Raw genomic sequence first — 23,564 nt, forward strand, 5'->3', positions numbered from 1 at the left:
AAATCCAGGTAATTCCAAAGGGTTCACATACTTTTTTTTGCTACTGTATTGTCATGACGTTGCCCTGTTGGGTGAGGTTTATGACCCACCCCCATAAATACCTTTCCCCCTTTTCTCTCCACTCTACATAATGGACTCTTGGAAAGCCCTGTGTTACCACAGAGAAAGTATGGTACCATCAAAAGGTTGGGGAATGAAACAATATTTCCCTTTCTCAACCAGTTGAAAGTGTCCGTTGGTACTTAAAGAATATGATGTCAGATCAGTTGTTGTCTGGGACATTATATCTGATGATAGGACAGCATAAATTTTATCTAGGAAAGTCTACACATTGTAGTTAACAGATTCACATGGAATTGTTGTGTAATTGAAATGTACAAATATGAAACTATTTGTGAAAAGATTAAATGTAATTTTAGCCTCCTAAATAAGAGAATTGTTTCATAGTAAAACGTAGGACTACTCAGTGGTCACGCCCAAGTGAACAGACATTGGTTGAGAACTATGAAACACGCCCTTCTCTCCCCCACTACAAAATTCCGTTGACGGAAGACAACCTTAGTTCCCGATGATGTGAGGACTGGTGTCCATACGTTTAAAAGGGCTAATTTCAACTACAACCTAACGAAATTAACATTTAGTTCCAGAAATGTTAGGACTGCTGTCCTAACGTTTAAAAGGGCAAATTTTAACGTGGAGGTGACGATCACCACGCTGGAATGGTGAATTTCGACTAGTCCAGCCAGAATACAGCACGAGCTGATTATGGCAACTTGGTATGAACTTTGAACAATTATTCACAAAAGAAGAAGTGATACCTCCTAGACGTCGAGTTATCAGCTGCAGCTGTAAACGTACGTGGCCTAGGAAAGGATAGACAATCTCAGAACAACGAAAGGGTACTTTAACGTATCAGCGCTACAACACTACGACAAGAAAGATTATTCAAAGAACAATGGCGATCTCTGCTGGATAAACCAGTCTTCCATCTTTGACTCATCTATCGAAGCGCAGCTCAGAGTAAATATATATATCTTGCATTTTCCTCTTCCGAATGGGTGGTTATTAGAATGCATAAGATTCTGTATTTACTGTAGCATAGCTTCTCAAGGACCGATAGAGATTCAATCCCTTTGTCCCTCAGTCTTCCCACTCTTTCATTCAAATCCAACCCCCTTCCTTTGTCTAACCAGCCATCATATCGGGTTAGCCCACTAGGGGCTTTACATGACATGATTAGTAATCGATGTATGATCTATCCTGTGTATATATGTCATTCTGTGTGAATATTTAGGTATATAGTAAATATATAATTAAGTCAATTTGTGTATTGCTGATTCAACTTATTAGCTAGGGTTTGTGCAGATTACCAAGTACTTATGACAATCAGAATGAGACCGATTGAGGTGACAATTAATAATTGACTGCTATTGATATAAAATATCTTCAGACCTTTAAGAGAGTGGATTCGGGAGATAACCGCTCTATATAAATCAATGCTTCCGTGGTGCCCCAGGATATTAATGGATTAATTGTTGCATGGTTTAATTCAATCACGTAATCAATTAAACGTTAGGTAATCGATTTGATAAAATTACATGTCATTTAATTGAATCATCATTACTTGGTAATCTGCACAAACCCTAGCTAATAAGTTGAAATACACACATATATATATTTATATATAATAATACACACACACACACACACACACACACACACACACACACACACACACACACACACACACACACACACACACACACACACACACACACACACACACACACACACACACACACACACACACACACACACACAATTTTAGAATTCAAAGCACACTTAACCAGCATGGCTACCACAGCATTCTGCAAGCGATACTCCATCCCATCTGTTTTGTGCTTAGTGGGACTATCATTTGTATTTCAACAGAACAATGACCCCCCAAAAAAACTCCAGGCTGCATAAGGGCTATTTGACCAAGAAGGAGAGTGATGGAGTGCTGCATAAGATGCCCTGGCATCCACAATCACCCAACCTCAACCCAACTGAGATGATTTGGGATGAGTTGGACCGCAGAGTGAAGGAAAAGCAGCCAACAAGTGCTCAGCATATGTGGGAAATCCTTCAAGACTGTTGGAAAAGCATTCCAGGTGGAACTGGTTGAGAGAATGCCAAGAGTGTGCAAAGCTGTCGTCAAGGCAAAGGGTGGCCACTTTGAAGAATCTGAAATATACTGCTCAAAAAAATAAAGGGAACACTTAAACAACACAATGTAACTCCAAGTAAATCACACTTCTGTGAAATCAAACTGTCCACTTAGGAAGCAACACTGATTGACAATAAATGTCACATGCTGTTGTGCAAATGGAATAGACAACAGGTGGAAATTATAGGCAATAAGCAAGACACCCCCAATAAAGGAGTGGTTCAGCAGGTGGTGACCACAGACCACTTCTCAGTTCTTATGCTTCCTGGCTGATGTTTTGATCACTTTTGAATGCTGGCGGTGCTTTCACTCTAGTGGTAGCATGAGACAGAGTCTACAACCCACACAAGTGGCTCAGGTAGTGCAGCTCATCCAGGATGGCACATCAATGCGAGCTGTGGCAAGAAGGTTTGCTGTGTCTGTCAGCGTAGTGTCCAGAGCATGGAGGCGCTACCAGGAGACAGGCCAGTACATCAGGAGACGTGGAGGAGGCCGTAGGAGGGTAACAACCCAGCAGCAGGACCGCTACCTCCGCCTTTGTGCAAGGAGGAGCAGGAGGAGCACTGCCAGAGCCCTGCAAAATGACCTCCAGCAGGCCACAAATGTGCATGTGTCTGCTCAAATGGTCAGAAACAGACTCCATGAGGGTGGTATGAGGGCCCGACGTCCACAGGTGGGGGTTGTGCTTACAGCCCAACACCGTGCAGGACGTTTGGCATTTGCCAGAGAACACCAAGATTGGCAAATTCGCCACTGGCGCCCTGTGCTCTTCACAGATGAAAGCAGGTTCACACTGAGCACGTGACAGACGTGACAGAGTCTGGAGACGCCGTGGAGAACGTTCTGCTGCCTGCAACATCCTCCAGCATGTCCGGTTTGGCGGTGGGTCAGTCATGGTGAGGGGTGACATTTCTTTGGGGGGCCACACAGCCCTCCATGTGTTCGCCAGAGGTAGCCTGACTGCCATTAGGTACCGAGATGAGATCCTCAGACCCCTTGTGAGACCATATGCTGGTGCGGTTGGCCCTGGGTTCATCCTAATGCAAGACAATGCTAGACCTCATGTGGCTGGAGTGTGTCAGCAGTTCCTGCAAGAGGAAGGCATTGATGCTATGGACTGACCCGCCCGTTCCCCAGACCTGAATCCAATTGAGCACATCTGGGACATCATGTCTCGCTCCATCCACCAACGCCACGTTGCACCACAGACTGTCCAGGAGTTGGCGGATGCTTTAGTCCAGGTCTGGGAGGAGATCCCTCAGGAGACCATCCGCCACCTCATCAGGAGCATGCCCAGGCGTTGTACGGAGGTCATACAGGCACGTGGAGGCCACACACACTACTGAGCCTCATTTTGACTTGTTTTAAGGACATTACATCAAAGTTGGATCAGCCTGTAGTGTGGTTTTCCACTTTAATTTTGAGTGTGACTCCAAATCCAGACCTCCATGGGTTGATAAATTGGATTTCCATTGATTATTTTTGTGTGATTTTGTTGTCAGCAAATTCAACTATGTAAAGAAAAAAGTATTTAATAAGATTATTTCTTTCATTCAGATCTAGGATGTGTTGTTTAAGTGTTCCCTTTATTTTTTTGAGCAGTGTATAAATATATTTTGATTTGTTTAACACTTTTTTGATTAATACATGATTCCATATGTGTTATTTGATAGGTTTGATGTCTTCACTATTATTCTACAATGTATAAAGTTGTAAAAGTAAAGAAAAACCCTTGAATGAGTAGGTGTGTCCAAACTTTTGACTGGTACTGTAAATACATTTCCTAAATTTGGAAACACGACTGCCCCTAAAAAGCAACTTCTTGTTTTGAAAAGGACCTATGAGGCATCAAACATTTATTCTAGTGTCAAAATTGACAACAATGTGTTATTTTGGTCATAAAGTCAGTCTCATTCAAAACTGAGATTTGCGAGATGATGAATGTCACGGAATGAAGGGTATGGTAACAGTTTTCCTTGGGTTGGGTTTATTTGGATCCTGCCAACATGCCCACAGCTGGCAGTACCCAAGTAATCATCAATTCAGAGCGCAGCTTGTTACAGGTTTTGTTTTTTACATATTTGTTTTGAGATTGGACTTTTGCACGTATAGCACATTAGCATGTAGGGCGCAGCTGGATTGTACCTCCAAAATGAAGGACTGGGATGCTCCAGTGTTTCGCAGAATCTTCACCGGCTGCCTGTACCGCAGGGCTCATATCTCTACAGAGTGGCGATGCTTTTAATCAGCTGGTGAAGATACTGCGAGATATTGGGGCATCCCAGGCCTTCATTTTGGAGGGTGTTTTGCCTTTGTCTGACACTTCAGCAACTGGTTACAGTGTGTTAGTACAAGACATGGAGATGGGTTGCATGGAAGTTCCTTTGTATAATATGGAACTCAAGTCTGAACTCAAGTCTGAACAAGTTACGTTATCATTGGAGTGAGGCCTAGCCTACCGGTGAAGGGGGTCTCATTCATTTTGGGAAACAATTTGGCTGGAGGGATGGTCGTTCCAAATCCTGTCATTTGTAAGGAACCCAGAGTAGAGAAACCTGATGGGTTTTCAGAAAAGTGTGTCTAGTGTTGAGGAGCGATCCCACCCTGGTCGATCTGTCCGAGACATTTATGGGTGATCCCGATTTTGCTAAACCTCCTGAGTTGACCTCTCCTTTGAAAACCCCAAAGGTGAGCAAGTTTCTTCTAGGACCGCTGAAGGAAGAGAGGGTCCCTACAGTTGACACTTGAAGCAGCTGATTGCAGAACAGAGTAAAGATGTTTCCCTCGCCCCTCTTTTTGCTGAGATACATCCAGAGGAGGAGTTTCATGAAGTTTGTGTGGGTTACTTCGACAGAGATGGTGTTCTCATGAGGAAATCATCCAACTCATCCAGAACGCCGCAGCCCGTCTGGTGTTCAACCTTCCCAAGTTCTCTCACGTCACCCCACTCCTCCGCACACTCCACTGGCTTCCAGTTGAAGCTCACATCTGCTACAAGACCATGGTGCTTGCCTACGGAGCTGTGAGGGGAACGGCACCTCCGTACCTTCAGGCTCTGATCAGTCCCTACACCCAAAGAAGGGCACTGCATTCATCCACCTCTGGCCTGCTTGCCTCCCTACCTCTGCGGAGGCACAGTTCCCGCTCAGCCCAGTCAAAACTGTTCGCTGCTCTGGCACCCCAATGGTGGAACAAGCTCCCTCACGACGCCAGGACAGCGGAGTCAATCACCACCTTCTGGAGACACCTGAAACCCCACCTCTTTAAGGAATACCTAGGATAGGATAAAGTAATCCTTCTAACCCCCCCCCCCCCAAAAAAAATATATAGATGTACTATTGTAAAGTGGTTGTTCCACTGGATATCATAAGGTGAATGCACCAATTTGTAAGTCGCTCTGGATAAGAGCGTCTGCTAAATGACGTAAATGTAAATGTAAATGAAATAGCATTCTCGCACCACTTCTGGGCAAGACGATTGGCCCAGTGTATCTCAAATTGCTGTTCCAGTTGCTGTTTGACAAGAGATACTGAGGTTGGCTCATGATGGTAGCGTGGCAGGCCATATTGGGGTCAAAAAGAGGTATGACCGTATCTTGCGTAATTTCTTCTGGTAATTAATCCTGCTTTTTACGAACCTTTCAAGCAGGGTTCTGGTGGATTGTGTTGTTTTTTTGCCCAAAGCAAAGAGTGGTAACCAGTTTCTCTTGACCATAATGTGTGCTGCCACTCATTTCCCTGTGGCCATTCCACTAAGGAAAATCACTAGATAAAAGTTACTACGGATATTGCAGGAGTTTCCCCTTGAAATTAGACATGCCCATGGTAAGGACAACCTGGTTGCTGATTGTCTTTCAAGGGTGGGCAGTCGATGAGTTTTGTGTTTAGCCAGTGTGTTGCCCTGGCTCACAATTTATTTTGAGTACACGTTTTTCCCGTATTTGAGATTTGTTTTCTTTGGGCTCGTTCCAAAGGGGCCGAGAGTATTACAAGCTTACGTGAGTTTTTCAAAACTATAGAAAGAAGAAACAAAAAACAGGGGTACAAAAAAGAAAAAATTGTGAAATACAAAAAAAAAAACAGAGCATATTATATATATATACACACACACACACATTTAAGAATAAATAAAACAGGTGTTTTGTCTTGTTTTTAATTGTTGACAGCCAGTATACGCCATTTTTATATTGGAGAAGGCAACGCATTTAAGTAGCGAAGTATTTAAGTTGGTTGTGTTGTGCAATGGAAGTTGTTTTCTGTTTGTGGTGAGCAAACTTGTCCAAGAAAAACAAGGGGGAAGATGTTACAGGTTTAGGTTTTTCCATTTATGTTTTGAGGTTGGTCATTAGGTGTTTCACCTGTGCCGGCCCAAATGCTATTTGAAAGTGGCTAGCTCAGAGCTCCAGTTGTTTTGAGAGACCTTAAGTTAGCGCTCCCTATTTGATTTCTAGAAAAACGTTTCTTTGTCTAACTTTGTTTTGCTCCAACTTTTTTGATTGCTTCCTGTCTAAGTTTGGTGTGGGATTTTATTTTGTTTGCCTCTTTTTGGGCAATTTTACTGGATGCTCATGGTGGGGGTCTTTTCGGTTCCAGTTGTTGCTAGTCAACTTTCAGTAGACAACCCCATGAGTGTCTATCAGAAGGCCTCCAAAAACCCTACCTGTTTTGGTTGTTGGTCAGTGACCGTTAGTTCCCCCTTGTGTTTGGGCATCATTTTTGGTTTTCTTGCTGGGGAGCGTAACAAGTTGCACATCTGGTTTTACAGCGGCTCAGAATGGAACTTGAATGGGAGGCTATGGGTGCTTTCCGAGCAGATCCCTTTTGTCAAGTTGGTGACCATCGTTGCTGTGTGTTGCATTATGGGGATACAAGTTCCGACTCTGCAGTTGTCAGGCTCTTCACCAACTTTATCCTGCAGTCATTGTGGCTGCACTGTGGGAGGCTCTTTTGTCAACCAATCATTAGGGTGCTTTTGTTTGACCCACGCGAACGTGACCAAAGACGTGACTGAAACAGGAACCAACTTTGCCACAATTCATGTATAAAATAGAAATGTACAAATGAATGTGATATTTTAGGTTCTCTTTCACCAATTTATTATACAATGTACACACATACATTCTCAGTTTAAGTGTGTGATATGGTGGCTGGAGAACAACCTTTTGTAAAGAATGGCAACGCTGCCATGTTGCACTTAGCCTTGTTGTTAGAAACCAGACCAGTGTCAGACTTGGCTGTCAGATGCACCTCCCCCAACTTCACTCCTCGACTTAGTCTATTTTCATCCACTCAAATGAGCACTTATGGCAGGAGCGTCAAACAGCCGCCGGTTTTAATTGGCTAATCTCTGTTCATCACCATCTAGTGCAACCCTTAGAACCTCCCCCCTACATTGTGGATTCAAAGTTCATGCAGCGCAAGTGATTTAAGGAAGTGAGTTTGAAAATCTGAAAGTATGCATCTTAGAAATAGTTTTTACATATAAACTTTATATGCCCAACTCAATTGTGCTTCCCCAAAATAATATGGTTCATGTGATAGAACATCTTGTTTTCCACTAGCTTCCACAGCCACAAAGTAAAAATGGACTACAAAAATGTGCTTTTTGGTCATAATTTAAGGTTAGGGTTAGGCATAAGGTTAGCAGTGTGGTTAGTGTTAGCTTTAAAATCAGATCTTAAGAAGAGGCATTTTAGAAATAGGCAAGGTTTATGACTTTGTGGTTCTGTTAATTAGTGACAACCCTCTCCCGCCTCGATTTAGAGCCGCGCGCCTCTTAACAGAATTTAAATTGATTAGCATGTCACTCAGTAAATCCACAACCCCTGAATTCCAAACAGTCCCTCAGTGTTACCAGGCTCTATGCACCAGCAATTCAAGCCTTGGAATGAGTTTATCCAAAGAAGCTAATTGGCTAAATCATTTGTTTAACTCTTACCACCTACAAACACACGACATCCACATCAAACCACACCCCTAAACCAACTCACGTTTGAATTCCGTCATGGCTGCTATCATTTCTTAATGAACCAAATCTAAAACGAGGAACTAAATCAGGAAGTGCCCCAGGAATTACAGTATCCCTCTGTTTCCAGCAAGCTAAATATATCCCCAAGAGGCCCCTAAAATTATTAGGAAAATGGTTTCTAGTCGAGGTGTGGCTGGTCGTTGGTGAGGGCACCAGCTGTCGACAGATCAATTAAGTAAAGAGAAAACAGTTGACCTCACAGACAGTCTGTGTCCCAAATGGCAAACCTATTCCCTTCATAGTGCACTACTTGTGACCAGAGCCCTATAGGCCCTTGTCAAAAGTAGACATTATGAAGGGCATAGGGTGCCATTTGGGACGCACCCAGAGCGCCAGGCCCATATTCTGAAAACCACACACATTGATATTAATTACTGCTCTGAACAGCAGCTTTTAACCTCATCGCGAATAACCTGTTCAGTCCATAGCTTAGTCTAATAAACAGACAAGCCAGAGGAACTACATCAGTTGGGGAAAAGTAGGGCACAACACCATAGCATTGTAATACTAATCTATTCCACTTAGCAGACACGTTTGAGTGCATGCATTTTATGAATGTGATCCCTGGGTCGTTCCACCATCTCAGATTGTTCTGAAATAGTTTATGTTGTTGGAAACAGATAAGATTAGCATTCCTGCAACATTATTTTGTTGAAATATAATTTAATTAGCGTAAATTCCGGACTATAAGCCGCAACTTTTTTCCCACGCTTTGAACCTCGCGGCTTAAACAATGACGCGGCTAATATATGGATTTTTCCCGCTTTCACATTTTTTCTCTCCAAAAAAACACATTCTGTGACGTGGTCCGTTTTTTGCCGGCATGAAGCTTTCATTAGACCAATGAAATTGCCGAACGGGTTAAGGTCAAACAACTTTTTTGTTTACTGTTTAGATTAAATCGAGCGCTCTCAAACTTCCCATCATTCTGATTACGGTAGTCATTTTGTCACCCTCATCGTGGCAAAGACACGGAGAAATGCATATGATGCAGCTTTCAAGTTGAAGGCGATTGATCCGGCTGTTGGAAAAGGAAATAGAGCTGCTGCACGGGAACTTGGTCTTAATGAGTAGATGATAAGACGTTGGAAACAGCAGTGTGAGGAATTGACTCAGTGCAAAAAAGACAACTAAAGCTTACTGCTAATTTTTTATTTTTTGTTACAAGCCGTGTTTCGTTAAAGCCTATTTATTTTTGTTACAAGCCGTGTTTCGTTAAAGCCTATTTATTTTTGTTACAAGCCGTGTTTCGTTAAAGCCTGTGTAAAGTTCATTTGTTTCAATGTACCGGTAGGCACCTGCGGCTTATAGACATGTGCGGCTTATTTATGTTCAAAATAATATATTTTTTTTAATTCAGTGGGTGCGGCTTATATTCAGGTGCGCTTAATAGTCCGGAAATTACGGTAACCTAATTGATTGCACCCAAATTGGCCATTTTAATTCATAAGATCCATATAATATTGAATAAATATAGTACCTAACTAAACTAACAATGTGTATATAATATCAGTTTTCTATATTTAACAAGTAGTATGGAGCGGCGGCTCTTGAGTATTGTTTCTTCATCCTATGTAATGTACAGTATTCTCAGTGAATTGGTGAATTGAATTGAATGTTTTTTTCCCCCTGTTCAGAGAAATGTGTCATTGAAGTTGTTGGGTTTGTCCCGTCCTACATCCTGAATCCCCCCCCCCCCATTGTTAAAGGGAGAGTTAACTCAAATTACATTGGTTTTCTTAAGCAGAAAAACTGTAAGCAGTCTATGGACCAGAGGGGTATCCTACGAAGCAGGTTTGAGGAGTTAGTGAGGTAACTTTGGTCAACTCTGGGCTCAAATTGGGATAACCATTCATCACTGAAAGTCACTCAATAAGCCATCAGCTAAAATATTTTAGATTGTAAGTTAGTCTTGCGGTCAGCAATCTAAACTTGCAGTAATCATGGTCAAATTTTTGACCGGTGGGCCCCCATTGATTTTGTTAGTCACTCTCAGTCAGATATCATAATAAAAACTGCAAACATTTCTCTCCACCCCATGGTAAAACGTGTAGAATTGCAGGAAATTAACCAAAAAATGTTTTAAGTTAGTTTTAAACAGTGGCCAAGTAACTAACCGTGGCTATTTGATCAGAATGGACTACCATAAAAAAATAATGGAGAAAAATGCATCCCATAACATTAACATGGAAACAGCTGTTCTATCATTCAGCCCACAGTAGCAGCAAATGTGTGGCGTTAAATGTAGGTCTACATTCCGTGAGACTTTTGAAAAAAACATGCCGGGCTTGACATTAACCTGTTTATCCACTTGTCCTTCAGACATGGAGGTGACTGAAAATGTTGTGTTTCATGCAAGAAACCACTTTACAAAATAAAATGCATTATTATTCCTATACCATTATTACAGAGAACCAGAGAAATTATGCTATGCTCTGCCTATTGGCTACTTAGCTTATTCAAGACTGTCTCAAAATACAACACTGCCCTTTTAACACATAAAAAAAGCTCTTTACCTGACTTGCTTTTCAAAGATGTCTAGAAAGGCACACATGTTGTGCTCTTGTAGGAAGCAACCACTCCCACATTCCTGACTAGAAATTAGCTATAACAAGGCTAATAACTCATTAACTAGCAAAGAATATGATCAAATGTGCACATGCATATGCAGCTCTCGCTTTGATCTCAAAACAAGCACGTCTACTCGTGACCGCTCATGCTGTAAACACAGAACAGTTCAAAGTGAATGGCACAGATCCATATATGGTAATAGTATTTGCATATAGGCCTACTTTAGCTCTGACTGGTTATAGCATAGCGGTCTATGTAGAGTGCGGGCTGAGTTGTGCCTGTCAATGCAATTGAATCCTACTCCAATGCACTCTGCCTACAATAAAATCTATTGCAGTTAGTTTTGCATACTAAGTCTTGCATAGTTGTTTTGTTTCGGTATGTTACATTGAAGTGGCTAATATTGTGTTGATTTGAGCACAATTCCCAAGGTAAAGCAAAACGTTGATAGTGTTAACTCTACAAAGTTGAGTCAATCTCGTACTTCTCTGCACAGGCTGATATTTCTTCTGCGCGGCAGTCCGCCACTGTTTCAAATGCTAACTTTTTTGCACCTGTGTCACAAATCAATGCAAGTCCCTGGACCACTTCTTTGGATTCCTCATGTCTAACTCATTGTTAGAAAAAAGGTTGGTTCGAATAAGATGCTAGGTACTATAATTAATGAATATTATATGAATCCTATAAATTAAAATGGCTAATATGGGTGAAATCAATTAGCTTAACTTCTCAGAGATCAAATAATATTTCAACAAAATAATGATTCCGGAATGCTTATTTTTTTCTAACTACAGAAACGATTTCAGAGCAATCTGGGTGTCATGACTTGCTGAAATGAAATGAACGACCCCCCTGTGAGAAGGGAACCCACAACCTTGACGTTGCTAGTATCATGCTCGTACGTATAACTAATCGATTTAATCATTAACAAACACACAAAGACACAAAAATAATTATCTTGTTAAATAACTCTGAATACTTGCGATAAGGAGCCGAAGCAGTAACAGTCTTAAGAGTTTGATGACTGTCGAGGCTACCGAAAACATACATGAACATCATGTAGCCAAAACACACAAAGCAAGGTGAAGGGGTAAAACACAACACACTGGAAAAGAGAATGTATTAAGGGAATACTTACAGATTACCATCCAACTTCAGCAAGAATCCCTGTTTGTCATACACTAGAGCGAGAGCGAGAAAGAGAGAAAGAGAGCGACAGAGCGAGATTAAGTATAATGTTGATGGCTAGAGAACAAGGAACAAAACATTGCAAAACGGATGAATACAAACTAAAACAAAAAGTGTAGTAATCAATGTTTACTTTCTTTCATATTAATTTAGCTGTGGATCATCTATAGACAAGGTCTAAGATCCTTAGGTATCATGAAGCTTAAAATAACAACTAGCGGAAAGCAATGAGAGAAAATGACATTTTTGGTAAGTTTCTGTTGGAGCCTGGGTCATAGGAAACGTCATGGATCATGAGGCAGTAGCTATTTCTACTTACGACATGGACACATGAATCTCTTACGACATGGGTACATTTTCAACTTCATAAAAACATGTCTGTCTGCAATCATTATATTATATTCATCATATCAGAGGTCACTGGAGCTGTTCTTTAATCTGGTAATGACTGTGTCTTCTCTGCCCTTTATTTGCAGGCCTGGTACATGACTTCATGTCCTTATAGGAGTGGTACAGTAACACAAAAAAACCATCATATTTGCTCTTCTCAATGGTCTGGCTGGCAAATGTGTCTAGATAAATGATGTGGTTTAGTTTAACTGATTTACTGAGGTCAGGACAACTTAATCTCAAACACAGCTTTCTTCATTCGAAATACCATGTTTAAAACAAGAAAACAAATGATCGTTTTGAATCCAACATTTCCTGTTAAAACAAAAATAAACAGAGGTCACACTTGTATTTGAAAAGCAGCAGAGCACTGTTCACCCACTTTCAAAACAGTACATTCAGTCAACAACAAAAAAAGTACAGATCTTTAACATTGCCTGGCAGAGTTCAATTAAATTGACAGTGGAGTAGCCAGATCTATGGCCTCTCATTAGTTACTCAAGTTATCCAGCTCTTTCATGGTGCTGCTATATGCCCGCTAAAGCAAATAACTCCGTGCACCCTGCTGCTTAAAAGGAAATGAAGCACAAATAAAAAGAGAAGACAGCCAGTTGGAGATCTTCAAGAACACTGAAGATAAAGCTGTAAATTGATCTAATACCATCTGGCTGTGGGAGACTAGACCACAGTGTGTGGTGGAGTGTGTGTTGTATGTGTGTGTGTGTGTGTGTGTGTGTGTGAGGAGTGCTGTGGTGACAGGTTCATTGAGGACTGATGGGATTGACATGTTTGTTGTGAAGCGTGGTGGGTTAGTTGGGGAGGAGATAAATAGGTGCTTGTTATTATTGCTGGGCAGAGAGTGAGATTTGTTCTAGCAGCAGTTTCCTGATGGAAAGCAGCAAGCCTCTAGCCAGCTACCTCTGGGCTCTAGATTCCGGGGTCTGGAAATCAGGGGAGCCCATGGGTCCTGCTCTTACAAAGATATATCTCTTCACTGCAGGGTGGATTTTGGACGACTATGGGGGTTTCTATGGCACGTTTTCATTTCCTATGTCAAGGTCATTAATGAGGTTGAATGATCCACATTTGGTTAGGAAATTCAAAAGAAGGCTGGTTCTCAATGTACAGTGAATCATTAAAACATTAAAGGTGAAGTCTTACATACACATCCAAAAGAGAAACACTGAATGAAATTGTACATTTCCAGCCATTCTTTTCCTATAAAATTAACACATCTAGATAGAAGATAATTGTCTTTGAAAGATATACTGCATTTCAACATGTGGACATACCATAGAAGATTGAACTGGTGGCAGTTTGGAAATGTTTTACAATGTTGGGAGGTGATGGATTTCAATAAATTAAATATATAGTTTCAATAATACAGTGAATGACCACTATTATCATCTGATATGCCAGAGACACTATTTACAGCAGTTGCACTCAATTCTAGATGATTGTTCATCAAATGTAAGCACACCTAAGTGAGTACTATGAGAAAGCCAGGCTTTTTAAAATGCATATGAGTTCCTAAGATCTACAAAACCTCCCAACATGGATGCCTGGTTTATATGTGGCAGGGTTGGCTTATCTCTAAACCTTAATCTATACTACCTGAGTGAAATAATCGTCCCACGGAGAAAAAACTATCCAGGTCTTTCTCTGAAACACAAGAGTTAAGTAACGAGTTAACCCCCAGGGTAGTAAGTGTTCAGTTAGATATCGCTGGACAAGCCCTCCTATCCAAGGGAAAACCATAGAAATATAATTATTTGCCATGGGCCCATCCATCACAGAACAATGACTTGAATGGGAATGTTCGTTGTAGAAATGTTATTTCTATGTGGAAAACACAGTGTGAAAACAGGTGTTTGATTGAGTAGTGTTAGTCATAGGGTGTGACATAAACAAGAAGCCATATTAACCACTACCCTCATAATTTCCACTAACACTACCAGCACCCTCTCTCAGAAGAGCACATCCATCTCCTGTTCTGTTGCTCCTAGGCAGCTAGGCTCTACCACCAACATCATCATTCACTGTCGGCAAAACTGGGTCAAAACTCAAAATGTCTCAGCCCGCCATTTTACAAAGTGTTGGACGATATTGCAAATCATGAAATTAAGCAATAACCCTATTAAAAATAAACAAATTAAAGCTGTAAAAGGGCTTAGATCAACACTGTTTGTTGTCCAGAGTAGGAGAAGCAGATGACAGGATGATTAAAAAGAGAAGTAATTCAATCAAGTTTGCACAGTTGAAGGGATTGGTTTGAGGGTTTGGTTTGCACATCATTGGACATTCAGGAGTCCAAACAAGTATATAATACACATTCTGCCTAGTCCAAACAACTTCCTGAGAGGTGCATCACTTGATAGTGGGTTCATAGGAGAACAAGCTATTGTTGTAGAACAAGCTGTTAGATAGGGGTTGTGTCCCAAATGGCACCCTATTCCCTATGTCATGTACTACTTTTGACCAGGGCCCATAGCGCTCTGGTCAAAAGTAGTGAATTATGTAGAGAATAGGGATGCAGCCTCAAATCAGGGATGAGGACCATTTAAAGAGATACACCTTACAAACCACATAAAAGAAAGCTCAACACACCCCACAGTGACACCGCAGTTGGCGTAAATGTACCGTAAAATCAGGATAGAGAGTGTGAGGTTGTTGAGTTGCTCTCACAAGATCTGTTGTTTGAGGACACCTGTTAGCCTGCTCAACTTTCTTTCTTTGGCTCATCTGCCAAAAAGCTTAAACACTCAGAGTAAAGTTAAATGTACTAATCTCCAAACGTTTACTTGGTTTTTACATAATGGGCTATTTTCAAATCAAGCCTGGACTCAGGGTGGCAGAGAACAAGAAGCCCTACGGCATCATGCTTGGCTCACTCCTCCATCATTTTCTGAACTTGGAAACTCACCCTGCATCTGTGGAGAGTGGTGAACAAACATATCTCCCAAATTGCTAACAAATGCTGATATGTCTGAGGTACAGGAATCATTTTCTGCTTTGAAATACGTGTATTTTCACAGACCCTGGGTGCTAGTTGACAGAGTGAGAGGAAGGACATAAGAGAATGAAAGAGAAAAGTAGTGTTGTTCTTGTTTCTCCTGAGTTAGACATTTAACCTAAACATGTAACTTTAAAAACCATCATGGATGTATAACTGTACAAAATAAACACGACAAAGTTGTGTAATGCTCTACAGCTGTGTAGTTACGTTGTAGGCCTACTGTACGTTGTTACATATAACTTCAGTTAGCCTATTCCAGTAATTGCATAGGAATAAAGTTAAACCATTTTGTTATTACGCAGAGAAAAGCTCAGGCTGGAATAACATTATTTAACAATATAATAATTACTTGAAAGTGAGCCTTGCCAAGGAGATTTCGAAACAAAAGTCTCCTTGGTTGAGGCAAAGACATGATTCTAATAAATCCCAGACACCTTGGTGTAATTCGACACAAATATCTAGTCCATTACAACAAGCTGTTAGTTAAAAACCCAACTGCCTCTGCTGTCTATGTCAGTTAGCACTAATATCTCATAACATCTCGTTGATGACCAAAATTATACCTCATTCCCTACATAGTGAACTACTTTTGACCAGGACCCTGGGCAAAAGTAGTGCACTATATAGCATTACATAGGGAATAGGGTGCCATTTGGGATGCGCCACAGTCATTTGTGTGTTTACTGAGACAGGTGATGCATCAACAGGTTTGTGTACAATAACCCCCCAGAATGTTATTACTGGAGAATGTGATGGTACAAATGAACTACAGATGAACTGCAAAAAAAATCTAAGATGGCGTAGCAGTCAGTCTTTGTCTTGTCCCGTGTATATATCTTTTTATAATTTTTTTTCTTCGCATATATTTTTTAATATTTTTCTTAACCTCAACTTCAACATACTCTCCTGCAATCCGCCTCACCCAATGTGGTATGGATCTGCTATTTTCTTTACTTTAGAACCGGAACACCCAACAGAAGCTAGCCAGCTAACTAGCTACTAGCTTGTAGTCAGCTATCCACTGCTAGCGGCCATCAGCTAACATTTAGCCTGGACAACTCTTGCCAGTCTGCACAGCGCGATTCAAACCAGAGCATATCGGACTTATTTTTCTCCATATCTCCGTATTTCTACCGCAAGCTCTGAACCTTTTCACCTGGATCATCATAGCTAGCTAGTTGCTATGCAAGTGGCCACTCCTGGCTAACGTCTCTATCCCAAAGCAAGCATCAATTAGCCTGGAGCTAGCCTATGCTAGGCCCATCTCCCGGCTAGCTGAAGAGGTCCATCAGCCACTCCTTGGGCTACAATACCCATTTTGCCAATTGGCCTGGACCCCTTTTACTGCCGATACGGAGCCCCGCCGATCCATCACGACTGGACTACCGACGTATTCTGCCCGAGGTTTTTTTTCAACAGGCTCCTCCATCGCGACGTCCCCTGAATAACCATCTGCTAGCCATGGCCCGCTAGCTGTCTAGAGCATATCGGACTGTTAGCTGAAGAGGCCCATCGGCAAATTTCTTTGGACACTATACCTATTTTGCCAATTGGCCTGGACCCTTTTACTACACGGAGCCCTGCTGATCCACCACAACTGGTCTGCCGACATAACTGCACGAGGGGGCTACAACAGACTAGCTGTCTGAATCGCCGTGTCTCCAGCCCACCTAGCTACTCACTGGACCCCTATGATCACTCAGCTACGCATGCCTCTCCTAATGTCAATATGCCTTGTCCATTGCTGTTTTGGTTAGTGGTTATTGTCTGATCTCACTGTAGAGCCTCTAGCCCTGCTCAATATGCCTTAGCTAACCCTTTAGTTCCACCTTCCACACATGAGGTGACCTCACCTGGTTTAAATGATGTTTCTAGACACAATATCTCTCTCATCGTCACTCAATGCCTAGGTTTACCTCCACTGTATTCACATCCTACCATACCTTTGTCTGTACATTATGCCTTGAATCTATTCTACCGTGCCCAGAAACCTGCTCCTTTAACTCTCTGTTCCGAACGTACTAGACGACCAGTTCTTATAGCCTTTAGCCGTACCCTTAACCTACTCCTCCTCTGTTCCTCTGGTGATGTAGAGGTTAATCCAGGCCCTGCAATGCCTAGCTCCACTCCCATTCCCCAGGCGCTCTCATTGGTTGATGTCTGTAACCTTAACCTGTTAGGGCTAGGGGGCAGCATTTGCACGTCTGGATAAAAAAAATGTACCCGATTTAATCTGGTTACTAATCCTACCCAGTAACTAGAATATGCATATACTTATTATATATGGATAGAAAACACTCTAAAGTTTCTAAAACTGTTTGAATGGTGTCTGTGAGTATAACAGAACTCATTTGGCAGGCAAAACCCTGAGACATTTTCTGACAGGAAGTGGATACCTGATGTGTTGTATTGACTTTAAACCTATCCCATTGAAAAACACAGGGGCTGAGGAATATTTTGGCACTTCCTATTGCTTCCACTAGATGTCACCAGCCTTTACAAAGTGTTTTGAGTCTTCTGGAGGGAGATCTGACCGAACAAGAGCCATGGAACGATGATGTCCCATTAGACACCTGGCGCGCGAGTTCATGTTGGGTACCCTCGTTCCAATACGTTATAAAAGAGTATGCATTCGTCCACCTTGAATATTATTCATGTTCTGGTTAAAAAAGGCCCTAATGATTTATGCTATACAACGTTTGACATGTTTGAACGAACGTAAATATATTTTTTCCCCTTGTTCATGACGAGAAGTCCGGCTGGCTTAGATCATGTGCTAACAAGACGGAGATTTTTGGACATAAATGATGAGCTTTTTTGAACAAAACTACATTCGTTATGGACCTGTGATACCTAGAAGTGACATCTGATGAAGAGAATCAAAGGTAATGGATTATTTACATAGTATTTTCGATTTTAGATCTCCCCAACATGACGTCTAGTCTGTATCGCAACGCGTATTTTTCTGGGCGCAGTGCTCAGATTATTGCAAAGTGTGATTTCCCAGTAAGGTTATTTTTAAATCTGGCAAGTTGATTGCGTTCAAGAGATGTAAATCTATAATTCTTTAAATGACAATATAATATTTTACCAATGTTTTCTAATTTTAATTATTTAATTTGTGACGCTGACTTGACTGCCGGTTATTGGAGGGAAACGATTTCCTCAACATCAATGCCATAGTAAAACGCTGTTTTTGGATATAAATATGAACTTGCTAGAACTAAAAATGCATGCATTGTCTAACATAATGTCCTAGGAGTGTCATCTGATGGAGATTGTAAAAGGTTAGTGCATCATTTTAGCTGGTTTTATGGTTTTGGTGACCCTGTCTTTGACTTGACAAAACATTACACACAACTCTTGTAAATGTACTGTCCTAACATACTCTAAATTTATGCTTTCGCCGTAAAACCTTTTTGAAATCGTAAAACGTGGTTAGATTAAGGAGATGTTTATCTTTCAAAGGGTGTAAAATAGTTTGAATTTTGACATTTATTTGGATTCAAATTTGCCGCTCTTGAAATGCACCTGCTGTTGATGGAGTGCACCACGGGTGGCACGCTAGCGTCCCACCTAGCCCATAGAGGTTAAAAGCCTTAGTTTCATGCATGTTAACATTAGAAGCCTCCTCCCAAAGTTTGTTTTATTCACTTCTTTAGCACACTCTGCCAACCCGGATGTCCTAGCCGTGTCTGAATCCTGGCTTGGGAAAAAAAACAAAACCCCTGAAATTTTCATCCCTAACTATAACATTTTCCAACAAGATATAACTGCCAAAGGGGGCGGAGTTGCAATCTACTGCAGAGATAGCCTGCAGAGTTCTGTCTTACTATCCAGGACTGTGCCCAAACAATTTGCAATTCTACTTTTAAAAATCCACCTTTCCAGAAACAAGTCTCTCACCGTTGTCGCTTGCTATAGACCACCTTCTGGCCCCAGCTGTGCCCTGGACACCATATGTGAATTGATTGCCCCCATCTATCTTCAGAGCTCGTGCTGTTAGGTGACCTAAACTGGGACATGCTTAACACCCCAGCCATCCTACAATCTAAGCTTGATGCCCTCAATCTCACATAAATTATCAATGAACCTACCAGGTACAAACCCAAATCCGTAAACACGGGCACCCTCACAGATATCATCCTAACCAACCTGCCCTCCAAATACTGTCTTCAACCAGGATCTCAGCAATCACTGCCTCATTGCCTGCGTCCGTAACGGGTCTGCGGTCAAACAACCACCCATCATCACTGTCAAACGCTCCACAAAACACTTCAGCGAGCAGGCCTTTCTAATCGACCTGGCCTGGGTATCCTGGAAGGATATTGACCACATTCCGTTAGTAGAGTATGCCTGGTTATTCTTTAAAAGTGCTTTCCTCACCATCTTAAATAAGCATGCCCCATTCAAAAAAAACTTAGAACCAGGAACAGATATAGCCCTTGGTTCACTCCAGACCTGACTGCCCTTGACCAGCACAAAAACATCCTGTGGCGTACTGCATTAGCATTGAATAGCCCCCGCGATATGCAACTTTTCAGGGAAGATAGGAACCAATATACACAGGCAGTTAGGAAAACAAAGGCTAGCTTTTTCAAACAGAAATTTGCATTCTGTAGCACAAACTCCAAAAGTTCTGGGACACTGTAAAATCCATGGAGAATAAGAGCACCTCCTCCCAGCTGCCCACTGCACTGAGACTTGAAAACACTGTCACCACCAATAAATCCAAGATAATTGAGAATTTCAATAAGCATTTTTACTACAGCTGGCCATGCTTTCAACCTGGCTACACCTACCCCAGTCAACAGCCCTGCACCCCCACAGCAACTTGCCCAAGCCTCCCCCATTTCTCCTTCACCCAAATCCAGATAGCTGATGTTCTGAAAGAGCTGCAAAATCTGGACCCCTACAAATCAGCCAGGCTAGACAATCTGGACCCTCTCTTTCTAAAATTATCCGTCAAAATTGTTGCAACCCCTATTACTAGCCTGTTCAACCTCTCTTTCGTATCGTCTGAGATTCCCAAAGATTGGAAAGCTGCCGTGGTAATCCCCGTCTTCAAAGGGGACGACACTCTAGACCTAAACTGCTACAGACCTATATATATCCTACCCTGCCTTTCTAAGGTCTTCGAAAGCCAAGTTAACAAACAGATCACTGACCATTTCGAATCCCATCGTACCTTCTCCGCTATGCAATCTGGTTTCCGAGCTGGTCATGGGTGCACCTCAGCCACGCTAAAGGTCCTAAACGATATCATAACCACCATCGATAAGAGACAATACTGTGCAGCTGTTTTCATCGACCTGGCCAAGGCTTTTGAGGCTTTCAATCACCACATTCTTATCGGCAGACTCAACAGCCTTGGTTTCTCAAATGACTGCCTCGCATGGTTCACCAAATATTTCTCAGACAGAGTTCAGAGTGTCAAATCGGAGGGCCTGTTGTCCGGACCTCTGCCAATCTCTATGGGGGTGCCACAGGGTTCAATCCTCAGGCCGACTCTTTTCACTGTATGCATCAATGATGTCGCTCTTGCTGCTGGTGATTCTCTGATCCACCTCTACGCAGACGACACCATTCTGTATACTTCTGGCCCATCTTTGGACACTGTGTTAACTAACCTCCAGACGAGCTTCAATGCCATACAGCTCTCCTTCCATGGCCTCCAACTGCTCTTAAATGCAAGTAAAACTAAATGCATGCTCTTCAACCGATCGCTGCCCGCACCTACCCGCCCGTCCAGCATCACTACTCTGGACGGTTCTGACTTAGAAAATGTGGACAACTACAAATACCTAAGTCTCTGGTTAGACTGTAAACTCTCCTTCCAGGCTCATATTAAGCATCTCCAATCCAAAATGAAATCTAGAATTGGCTTCCTATTTCGCAACAAAGCATCCTTCACTCATCCTGCTAAACATACCCTCGTAAAACTGACTATCCTACCAATCCTTGACTTCGGCGATGTCATTTACAAAATAGCCTCCAACACTCTACTCAACAAATTGGATGTAGTCTATCACAGTGCCATCCATTTTGTCACCAAAGCCCCATATACTACCCACCACTGCGACCTGCATGCTCTCGTTGGCTGGCCCTCGCTTCATATTCGTCACCAAACCCACTGGCTCCAGGTCATCTATAAGTCTTTGCTAGGTAAAGCCCTGCCTTATCTGAGCTCACTGGTCACCATAGCGGCACCCACCCGTAGCACACGCTCCAGCAGGTATATTTCACTGGTCACCCCCAAAGCCAATTCCTCCTTTGACTGCCTTTCCTTCCAGTTCTCTGCTGCCAATGACTGGAACGAACTGCAAAAATCACTGAAGCTGGAGACTCATATCTCCCTCACTAACTTTAAGCAACAGCTGTCAGAGCAGTTCACAGATCACTGCACCTGTACGTAGCCCATCTGTAAATAGCCCATCCAACTACCTCATCCCCATACTGTTATTTATTTATTTAGCTCCTTTGCACCCCAGTGTCTCTACTTGCACACTCATTTTCTGCACATCTATCACTCCAGTGTTTAATTGCTATATATTATACATTATTTCGCCACTATGGCCTATTTATTGCCTTACCTCCCTTATCTTTCCTCATTTGCACACAATGTATATGGACTTTTTATATTGTATTATTGACTGTATGTTTGTTTATTCCATGTGTAACACTGTGTTGTTTGTGTCGCACTGCTTTGTTTTATCTTGGCCAGGTCGCAGTTGTAAATGAGAACATGTTCTCAACTAGCCTACCTGGTTAAATAAAGGTGAAATACATTTTTTAAAATAAACAGGTGAAAGAAGGCAAACATTGCCCTCTACCACTAAAAGTATCAACTAGTTACTTTACAAGTTACCTCGTCCACAGGCTATTGTGCCCAGCACATGTAAGCCTGGGAAATCAACGATTCAAAGTTGGCCTTAAGCCGATTTAAGCCAATGCCTATGCGCCGGTAGTAACTCCCAGTCTTGCTGTATTGGCTACTGAAGGCCAAGTTTGACGCATTGGTCCACCAGACTCTTCACACATTTGGGTAGAAGTGTCTGGGAACAAGATTACTGTACAAGAAAGACACCCAAGTTGTGTTCAGTGGAGCACACCATAGCAAAATATTTTGCAACCGTTTTTTAAACCCCGGCAACACATGCAATTGAATGCTTTAGTGAATCAAGTTGAATCTGTGAGAAGCTAGATGTCTAATGCTTGTATACAAAAGCGCTTGTCTTTATGCTATGAAAGAGTAGGGCAGACACAATATCGCATGAAAAAATTATTCAAGCTTTCCATCACAAATTAAAGACACAAAATAATGGTTGTGCAAATAATAGATAGAGAAGTAGAGGCACCAGTTTTAGCTGGTTCCAACATCACTACATGGTGTGATAAAACATGTCCGTTTATTGCTAATGACAATAAACAAACAGCCTTTGGAGATTCAAAATCCTTCTGGGGACAAAATACACAACTGAAAAGGACAGAGTATATAGAGTATAGTTGCATCAAATAAATTGATTGATAATCCATTAGTATCATGTCACAGCATTTGTTCAAATATACTGCAGTTTTGCAACTCCAACGTATTAAGTAGCCTACATGGCCCTTTTGTCCGGTTTTTGGTTTCAAGGTGTTTCAGATGAGCCCACCACTGCAATCTCAATCTGCGATGCAGCCTATTTACATATGCACATGCCTGATGTAGTATTAGTATTTCATATTTTATTGGGATGCCCAATTAGCTACTCTTCCTGGGGTCGAAACAGGAAAGAAAACACAACAAATAAAACGCATAAAATAAATCATACACTGGGTGTACAAAACATTAGGAACCGCTCTTTCCATGACAGACTGACCAGGTGCATCTAGGTGAAAGCTATGATCCCTTATTGACGTCACTTGTTAAATCCACTTCAATCAGTGTAGAGGATGGGGAGCAGAAAGGTTAATGATGGATTTTTAAACCTGGAGACAATTGAGACATGGATTGTGTATGTGTTCGATTCAGAGGGTGAATGGGCAAGGCAAAAGATTTACAGTGCATTCAGAAAGCATTCAGACCCCTTGACTTTTTCCACATTTTGTTACATTACAGCCTTATTCTAAAACGGAATAAATACATGTTTTTCCTCATCAATCTATAGACAAAACCCCATA

At 41.8% G+C, this 23,564-nt stretch overlaps 1 protein-coding gene across 9 annotated transcripts in view; it reads right to left on the reverse strand.

Moving 5' to 3' along the window:
* The window catches only part of LOC106584184 (CMP-N-acetylneuraminate-beta-1,4-galactoside alpha-2,3-sialyltransferase), a 100,324-nt gene that overhangs the window by 69,080 nt on the left and 7,680 nt on the right, over positions 1-23,564 (reverse strand). For 4 of the 9 annotated variants that reach the window (XM_014169168.3, XM_045705914.2, XM_014169165.3 and 1 more), the window contains exons 3-4: positions 14,000-14,047; positions 11,946-11,988 (exon numbers count right to left, since the gene is read on the reverse strand). The exons of 2 other annotated variants lie outside the window; for them this stretch is intronic. In XM_014169168.3, coding sequence (XP_014024643.1) covers positions 11,946-11,988; positions 14,000-14,047 — 91 coding nt within the window. The remainder of the gene's footprint in view (positions 1-11,945; positions 11,989-13,999; positions 14,048-23,564) is intronic. 3 more of the 9 variants (XM_014169171.3, XM_045705917.2, XM_045705916.2) reach the window with 1 other exon arrangement.

This window comes from Salmo salar, chromosome 23, assembly GCF_965601325.2.
Source record: "Salmo salar chromosome 23, fSalSal1, whole genome shotgun sequence".
Classification (NCBI taxonomy): Eukaryota; Metazoa; Chordata; class Actinopteri; order Salmoniformes; family Salmonidae; genus Salmo; species Salmo salar.